General features: G+C 52.8%; 1 protein-coding gene across 1 annotated transcript in view; it reads left to right on the forward strand.

Moving 5' to 3' along the window:
• The window catches only part of LOC102417797 (liver carboxylesterase 1-like), a 20,431-nt gene extending 14,223 nt beyond the window's left edge, over positions 1-6,208 (forward strand). The window contains exons 8-13 of the mRNA XM_006105200.3: positions 1,115-1,312; positions 2,767-2,847; positions 3,129-3,276; positions 4,446-4,577; positions 5,495-5,567; positions 5,852-6,208. Coding sequence (XP_006105262.1) covers positions 1,115-1,312; positions 2,767-2,847; positions 3,129-3,276; positions 4,446-4,577; positions 5,495-5,567; positions 5,852-6,035 — 816 coding nt within the window. The 3' untranslated portion in view covers positions 6,036-6,208. The remainder of the gene's footprint in view (positions 1-1,114; positions 1,313-2,766; positions 2,848-3,128; positions 3,277-4,445; positions 4,578-5,494; positions 5,568-5,851) is intronic.
• The last annotated feature ends 2,157 nt before the right edge of the window (positions 6,209-8,365 follow it).

Consider the following 8,365-nt stretch of genomic DNA (forward strand, 5'->3'; position numbering starts at 1 on the left):
CACACCCCACACTGGGGACTGAGCCCTGATTGGGAATTGATCTGTGATCTCCTGGTTCATAGGTCAACACTCAATCCCTGAGCCAGGCTGGCTGGGCTCTACATTTTTTCTTCTTTTTATTTCCTGCTCCCAGGGGGAGAAGGCTGCACTAGAAACTCCCACCTCGGGGAGAGGGAAGTAACTGCATCAGGGCTCTCAGGAGCCTGCACGGAGGAGCCCAGATCTCCTGCGAGGCTGCAGGGCTGATTAGCCACTGTGTGCAGGGTCACCAGGAAGGGAGCCAGGAGCCTCAGCCTGAGGACACTCCTCCCAGCCACGCAGGAAACTCCAACAGCATCCTCCCCCTCCCCTTCCTCCTTTCGTCCTACCTTCCAGAGGGCCACCAGGCTCCCATGCCTTTACCTCTGCAATGTCTCTCAGTCCTACCCCCTCTGCTTTCCCTCTGGGGACAGTTGCACTTACCCTAGAAGGTGTCTTGAGGATTGAATGAAATGCATTCAGTCATTCAGCAAACATTTCCTTAACCCTGAGTTCTATGTGCTGGGGCCTGAGTTTTGAGCAAGGAGTGGGGGTGGGTTGAGGTGGGGGAGGGATAGACCGGTAACATGGGCAAAGAAAGCAGATACAAGCCCCGGCCCTCTAGGAGTGAGGAGAGAGTACAGTAAACAAATAAAATATGGAGTGTGTCTGATGATGGCTAGCGTTATGGAGAAAAAGAAACTGGGAACTGGGGATGGAGTTTGCTGGTGGTTTGAGTGTACACAGTGGGATTTGGGAGCCGTGGCTCCGGGTTCACTAACTCGGAGTCCACAGTGACTTTACGGAGCATAACCACTGTGAATAATGAGAATTGACTGTCATGAGAGAGATACATATAGATAGACATAAACTTCAAGCTGAAAGTTTTATATAAAACACAAATATTAACATAGTATATTTACATATTTCAATTTGAGGGAGATCCCCTCCATCACCTGCCCACTGCTAATCCTTTGGGGACCAGTTCTGCCCGCTGGGGTCACAGACTTAGCTGCTTTGTTAGACCCTGAGCTCTGTGCCGCTGCCCACAGGCACACAGGTGTGTGGTGCTGGCCGTGCTCTGACGAGCTGAGAGAAGGACGTGGATGTGAGCGGGGAGGGCAGCATGGACACTGTTATGTCCTCTTCCCAGAGCCAGCCCTTCCTGTCCTCTGTGGTTGATGGAGTGCTGCTGCCGAAGATGCCGGAGGAGCTTCTGGCTGAAAAGCAGCTCAACTCCGTTCCGTACATGGTCGGAATCAACCAGCAAGAGTTCGGCTGGATTCTTCCAATGGTGAGCCTGTGTGGGCCTTTGAGACCCACCTCCGCGCCCATCCCACCAGCCTCCCATCTCTGGTCGCAGGATCTCTTCCTTCTCCAGACCTTTCCAACGCCCCCCCCGCCCCCCCAACCCCACTCTGGGTACAGGGCAGCTGTTCCCTCTGCACGATTTGACATTTCCATGGAAACCTTCCCTGGGATGGCCGAACTGACAGCTGGGTGGTGAAGCCCTGGGCCCCCCTCTCCCAAACTCTGATTCTCTCAAGTCTAAGAACCTTGGAAGGTCGGTGCCGGTAGAGAGAATTATTGTGCATATGGAGAAATTGAGCCCTGGGAAGGAGGGGAGCTCAGGAGTAAGGCCTGGGGCCCTGCAGCCTCTCCCCCTGGGCTCAATGCTTTCCAGTTTCTCCATAAATCCCCAGGCATGCTCTTTGTCATCCAATTAGAAAGAGTCAGAGGAGCTTCCTTCCTCTTGTGGTAAAATTGACTTCTAAATGTTAGGAAGGGCTTTCCCTTCCGTTAAAGATAAAGCCGGATACTAGTGGAAGTGGTAGGAACAGGTTTGATTCAGTTATATTACTGCAGCAGGGGTAAGATCCAGTGTGAACTCCACTCAAAGCCTGAAGCACAGGCCTGGAGCCATGTAAAGGCTGTTGTGCAGGAGGGGTGGGGGGATGGCCATGAGACCAGGCCCCTGGATTTGTGAAGTGGCACTTCTCTGGAGGAGAAGCACACCTCTCCCGTGTGTATGTCAGCAGACAGGGGTGTCAGTTGCAGGGAGGTGCCCACTGAAGTTAGGGACTGGGAGAGAGAGCAGAGTTATCCCCTGCATGTCTGTGTTTCAGAGGGACGGCTCCCAGGTCCTTGAGCGACAGCTTGGGTGGTAGATGTACAGTTCTAAGGGCAGAGACAGGCTTTGGCTAAAGCAAACAGTGCCTTCTCCTGGCAGCACAGAGCCATCTCAGGGGGCTGGGATCAGTCACCCAGGGACCCAGCCTACGCTGCTGGGAGCTGTGTTAGAGTTTGGTCAAGGCTCTTAGAGCGGAGGTTTGGATGGGATGGTTATGTGCAGAGCTGTTGTGCACTCTAACCTGAGCCCGGTTTCAAAGGTTATGCCGAAGGACCGAAGCCATGATGACAGGATGGGGGCTTCCTGGGTCTTAGATGCGTGGGGTATCTGTGAGGTCTGTGTCATCCCCCAGGGCTCTGTCCTTCAACACTAGCTTGCATTATATTGCAGAGGCCTGAATTGGCTTCTTTTAACATTTACTTCATCTTCTTCACCCTCCTTGAGTTTCTGGATATAAGTCCCTTTCACTCATTGGTTCTGCCCAGTTCATCAGAGTCCTTGCCCATCAAGACATGACAGGCTGTCTGCCAGCCTGCACCGGTTTGGTTGTTTGGTCAGTTTGGTTCTTCCCGTTAGTTCCCAAATGAGTAATGACTGCAAACCTGTTGTTTTAACAGATGATGGGTTACCCGATCTCTGAAGGCAAGCTGGACCAGAAGACAGCCTCGTCACTCTTATGGCAGTCCTACTCCTTCACTGTAAGGGTCTAGGGAATCCTGGGATGGGCTGAGACCCAAGGAGGGACAGGGGATTGCCCCAGGTCACTGAGCAATTAAATGGCAGAATGAAGACTGGGGCCAGAGGGTTTTCTTCCCACATTGCCACTGGGGGAGGGAGGGTTTGCACAGGACTTGAGAGCATCACTGTGGACATGGGGCTGGGGCGGGGGGCGGGGGGCTTTGCACAGCCTTGCTCACTGGCTGGAGAAACCATGTCACTCAACCGGTGGCAGCCCCTTTCACTCTTGGTTCCATTTCAGAACATCCCTGAGGCACTGATCCCAGCGGTCATTGAGAAGTATTTAGGAGGGACAGACGACCCTGTCAAAAAGCAAGACCGGTTCTTGGATTTGCTGGGAGATCTGGCATTTGGTGTCCCAGCTGTGACTGTGGCACGTGGCCACAGAGGTGAGTCCCAGAGATTGGACAGGAAGGGACACCAACCCCACCCACTTCACTGTCTGTCCTGCCCACCCCTCAGCATAGACAGGCCTCCGAGGCTGGTTCCATGTGGCCTGGGGTGGGGTGCTGTCCTGTTTTGGTTTTTCCAGAAGTGGACTCAGAAAAGGATCCAAATGCTGCTAGTTTATTTGGAGGGAGTCCCAGGGACACCAGGAGAGGAGTGGAGAAGTGGCATGGGAAGGAGAGGGAGCCAGGCTTGCTGCACGGTCAAGCACGTGTGCCCCGTGGGCCCTGGAGCCGGTGCTCTGGGTCCCAACAGAAGACGTGACTCAGGGTCATCCTGAGCGACGAGGGAGCTGGGGTACTTAGCCTCCAACTGCATGAGTCGTTGGTTAAAGGCTGTTCCCAAGGGGTGGCTCCTTCTCTAGGGCTCCGGCCTGCTGTACTTAGGGGCAGAGTGGTCTCTGCTGGCTGAAGACCTCAGGCCAAGAGCTCCAGACACTGGAGGTGAAGCCGGGCTGGCATTCCCAGAAGTAGGGATATGGCGAGGCACCGACAGCATCTGCCACAGGCGCTCCTCACCTGGAGCGATGGGGTCTGTGGGGCTGGAAGATTAATCTTGGAAGATGTGTCTTAGAAGATTTCTAAGGGCAAAGCCAGTGGAGCAGGGGGAGGAGTGAAACCAAGCATAGGATCAGGAATGTTGTCTGGGACCAGCAAAGCCCAAAGGGGTGAGAAATGGCAGGTGTGGGGACAGGTGTTCTGGAGAATTCCATGTCTGTGGTCAGTTCTTGTCCATCCCTGTGTGTGTTGGGTCTACCCTGGAATTGACCCAGGGCTGTGTGGGTGGGGTGTGAGGTCAGCGATGGGTGAGCTCACCTAGAGAGGAGGTGTTCCTTCTGGGTCCTTCCTTTTCCAGGGGTCCCCCTTCACCTAGTCTGCCAGCCAGGACCCTTTTCAGAATCTCAGTTCTCCATGATGCGGATCCCTCACGTGCGGGACACTGTCCAGCACACCACAGGCACTCACGTGGGCAGCTGCTGTTCATATTGTTGTTTTGTGCTCAGGACCCAGGCGTGCCACTCATTCCCTGGGTGCTCAGGGCCCCCGGAAGCCTTGACACCATGCAGGTGTGGAACGGGTACAATGAACGTGCGTCAATCATGTCTTCTCAGATGCCGGCGCCCCCACCTACATGTATGAGTTTCGGTATCGCCCAAGCTTCTCGGCAGTCACGAGGCCCGAGACGGTGATAGGGGACCACGGGGATGAAATCTTCTCAGTCTTCGGGGCTCCATTTTTAAAAGGTGATGGCCCTTGGAGGTAGGGGGGTCTGGGGTCAAGACTTGGTTTGGTGGCCTTGAGCAGGTTTCTTCTTTTCTCTGAGACTTCATTTCCCGAATTCACTGTGACAGGTTGAACGACAAAGGTCCCCCTCTCTCTTGCTCTGACGTGCACAGTGGGCATCAGTAAGACAGGGCCTGCTCACAGGTAGAATGTCCCCAGTCAGGTCCCACTCACAAGGGTCTATCAGAATGTCAGAGTAAGGCTAGAATTATAAGGTGTTAACCTTGAATCAGGGCTAACATACATCCCTCTGTATATCGACCCAACTATCTATCTATCTAAAGCTCATATTTTTTAAAAAATATAATGTATTTAGGAATATGATCTTTTAGAGACATCCTTTCTCTAAAAGATCATATTCCTAAATGTCTTTAATACCCTAACTATCAGCAGAGATGGCCAACCTGTGTGTGACCCACCTCAGGCCTGTTTGGGACACACCAGTGCCATATCCTGACTGGATGACTTCTTAGGGTCATTGCACTTCTGTTATTTTTCAGAACCAATGAAAATGTGAGTGGGTGGCTGAGATCCAAAACACACCCAGAAGGACAATCCTGGGAGGCGGGGTGGCTGTAGGGGGACCCCTGGGCGTGGCATTGCAACTCTGAAGAGGGAGGGTGGGGTGCGAAGACGGTCAAAGCACACCAAGGTCTATGTGTTGACTGCAGCCCTGGGCTGAGTCCTCCATCAGTACCTCCCCAGCTTCCAGTGCACACAGGTGACGCAGTGTCCTCTTAAAACACAGCTTTCATCTCTGTGGGTCTGGAGTCGGGGCTCAGAATCTGAATTTCCAACAAGCACTCAAGTTGTGTGGCTGCTGCCGGCCCACGACCACATGTGGAGTAGCAAAGACTTTTCCTCTTCTTCCCTCCAGACGGGGCCTCCGAAGAGGAGATCAAACTCAGCAAGATGATGATGAAATTCTGGGCCAACTTCGCTAGGAATGGGTGAGCAGCCAGAGCAGGGCTGGGGAGGGGCAGGGCGTATCTGTTGGGAGGGGTAGCTTCTGACACGGGTGGTCAAACTCCTGGCCCTGAGACATGTGACATGAGAACTCTCAAAGGGACAGGCTTCCCAGGAGATGGGGAGGTCCCTGCCTATGGAGGAGTTTGAGTCTTTTGGGAGAGATGAAGCTGGTTTGTGTCGGGGGTGTCCCTGCAAATCTCTGGGAGTTGTTGGGACCACACAGTACCGATGGGGCTTTTCTATTTGATGTTTTTTCTGTTTCCAGGAACCCCAACGGGGAGGGGCTGCCCCATTGGCCTGTGTATGACCAGAAGGAAGGGTACCTGCAGATTGGGGTCACCACCCAGGCTGCCCAGAAGCTGAAAGATGAGGAAGTGGCGTTCTTCACCGAGCTCCTTGCCCAGGACACAGCCAGGACGTCACCCCAAACAGAGCGTATTGAGCTGTGAAGGGGAGGCCCATCCAGCCTCCACGATCTGGGGGAACTTAGGGGTAATTCTACAGAAGGTGTTTATGGCCAAAAAGGTACCTTAGTGTCTGGTGGGAGTGGACAGAGACCACGAAGGGGGAGCTTCTACACCTGTAGCCTTAATTTTGGAAATAATGTTCTTTCGGTGACCAAGTCAGTGTCTGTGTCTTGGGTTGGAGTCTACCCCATCCTCCTGGTGGATGGTTGGGACAGTCACACTATCACTCATCAAGGGCTTCTCTGCTCTGCTCCATGGAGAAAGGCCTCAGGCAGAGTCACAGGTGCCCATAGAGTGAAGCCAGCAGTGTGTGTGTGTGTGTGTGTGTGTGTATCGGGGGGGCAGGTAGTGAGCATAGAGGGGACATGAGCCAAGCATTGGCAGTGTCTCCTACCGAACTCAAGCTAGAAGAGCAGCAAGGTGGCCACTTGACCACCTCTACATGTGGACACAGGGAGGCCCAGAGAGGGCAAGAACCTGGCTCCCAGTCACCCAGAGTCATTGTCTCAACTACTGGAGCCGAACTGAGGCCTCCTTCCCCTAAGATGGGGTTCTTTCAACCACATTGCCTGGCCATCCCCAGATGGACCCCCTCCGTGCGGGAAGGGTACTGACCTCTTGACCACACTCTACCATCTGTCCCTCTGCACCTGCTTACAGCTGCTTTCCACGCTCCCCAAGCTCTAGGGTATGAAACCAGCTCTTTCAGACATACATTGCCCCTCATTCCGGGAGCCGGGAGAGGCCCGAGGCTTTGAGCAGAGGCATGGAGAGGGGATGCCCTTCGAGGACCCTCCATCTGGTGGTAGCCATCACCCAGCCCCCGGTGACAGATCCAACCTGTCCACAGCCCACGTCTCCTCTCCGTCTTCTGACAAGCCAGGAGCAGGGAGGTGGTTATTTTGTTAGTCCTCACCTGAGAATCTTTTTCAATTGATTTTTTTTTTTTGAGAGAATGGAAGGGAGAGGGGGGGAGAGAGAAACATCGATGTGAAAGTGACACATCAATTGGTTGCCTCCCACACGTGCCCTGATAAGGGCTGGAGATCAAGCCTGCAACAGAGGTACATGCCCTCGACGGGAATCAAACCCAGGACTTTTCAGTCCATGGGCCCATGCTATATGCACTGAGCCAAACTGCCTAGGGCAGGGAGGGTGGTTATCTTCATGAGATGGGGCTCAGTGGGAGGAATGCCCTCCCCAAGGTCACACAGCTGGCACAGCCGAGTGTACCCGCAGGAACAGGAGTCTGTTTTCAGATCCTGGTGGCTGTAGCTATTCAGTCCTTGTGGCTGCCAGCTCATATGTGCTCACCTGTACACTGGCACCAGGAATGGGAAGGAAGGTGTGTTAGCCAGTGACCAGAGGCTTGGCTGTTCAACCATGGGCTTCTCAGGTTCAGGACCAAGGTCAGATTCACTTTCATGGTCCCCGGCATGTGATTGGCAGTGGGACTAGGTGGATGGAATGATAGATGGCCGGTCTGTGGCTCCTCATAAGGTGGAGGTGATGGCAGCCTTCGGTAATCTGGCGATTATACCTTTGAATGCTGTAATAATATAGGAACTGAAATTGTGTCTTCATAATAAATTTTCATATTCAAAGAATCTTCACAGCAACCCGAGGCCCAAGAAAATTCAACTAGTAAGTGACAGATAAGACCAGCTACATAATTTGTTGTGCAAAAATAAAACCACAAAAGAACACCCTTATTGTAAAAAATATTAATATGGTGACAAGCAACGGAAGAGCCCTTCTGAATGAGAGGGTCCCTGTGTGACTGCTGGGTGTCACACCTGTGAAGCTGGGGCCCTGGAGACAGAGCTGGGACATGAACCTGGGCAGTCTGGCTCCAGAGCCTGAGTCCTTAAGTGCGAAGCTATCCTTTCTTCCCACACTGGGCATAGGTTAAAAATCCTTATCTGGCTCCCCGAGGCTCAAAATTGGCTGCAGTAAAGGTGACCCTTGATCAAGTTGGTGCCTGGTCCCCTAACTTGTGGTCATAGTGGTGGACAAGGTGTCCCTGCCCTGATGTTACTGACCACCCACCGTCCACTTTTCCCATTGGGTAACTTATTCGGGTCTGCACTTTTGTAAATCAATTAGTGGTGTTATTACTTATTATTCACTTTTTATGTTTGCCAACATTTTACTTTTTTAAAATGCAGTGACACACCTTCCGTGCTCACCTTTATTTGTGGCAAGTCATCCAGGTCTTCTACGTATGGCCATGATGTAACATTTTCTTGTTGAATGAGTGTGTTTAAAGTAAAAGACACTGGAGGGAAATTGCTAACAATAGTACAGATGGT

This window comes from Myotis lucifugus, unplaced genomic scaffold (assembly GCF_000147115.1).
Source record: "Myotis lucifugus unplaced genomic scaffold, Myoluc2.0 scaffold_649, whole genome shotgun sequence".
NCBI lineage: Eukaryota > Metazoa > Chordata > Mammalia > Chiroptera > Vespertilionidae > Myotis > Myotis lucifugus.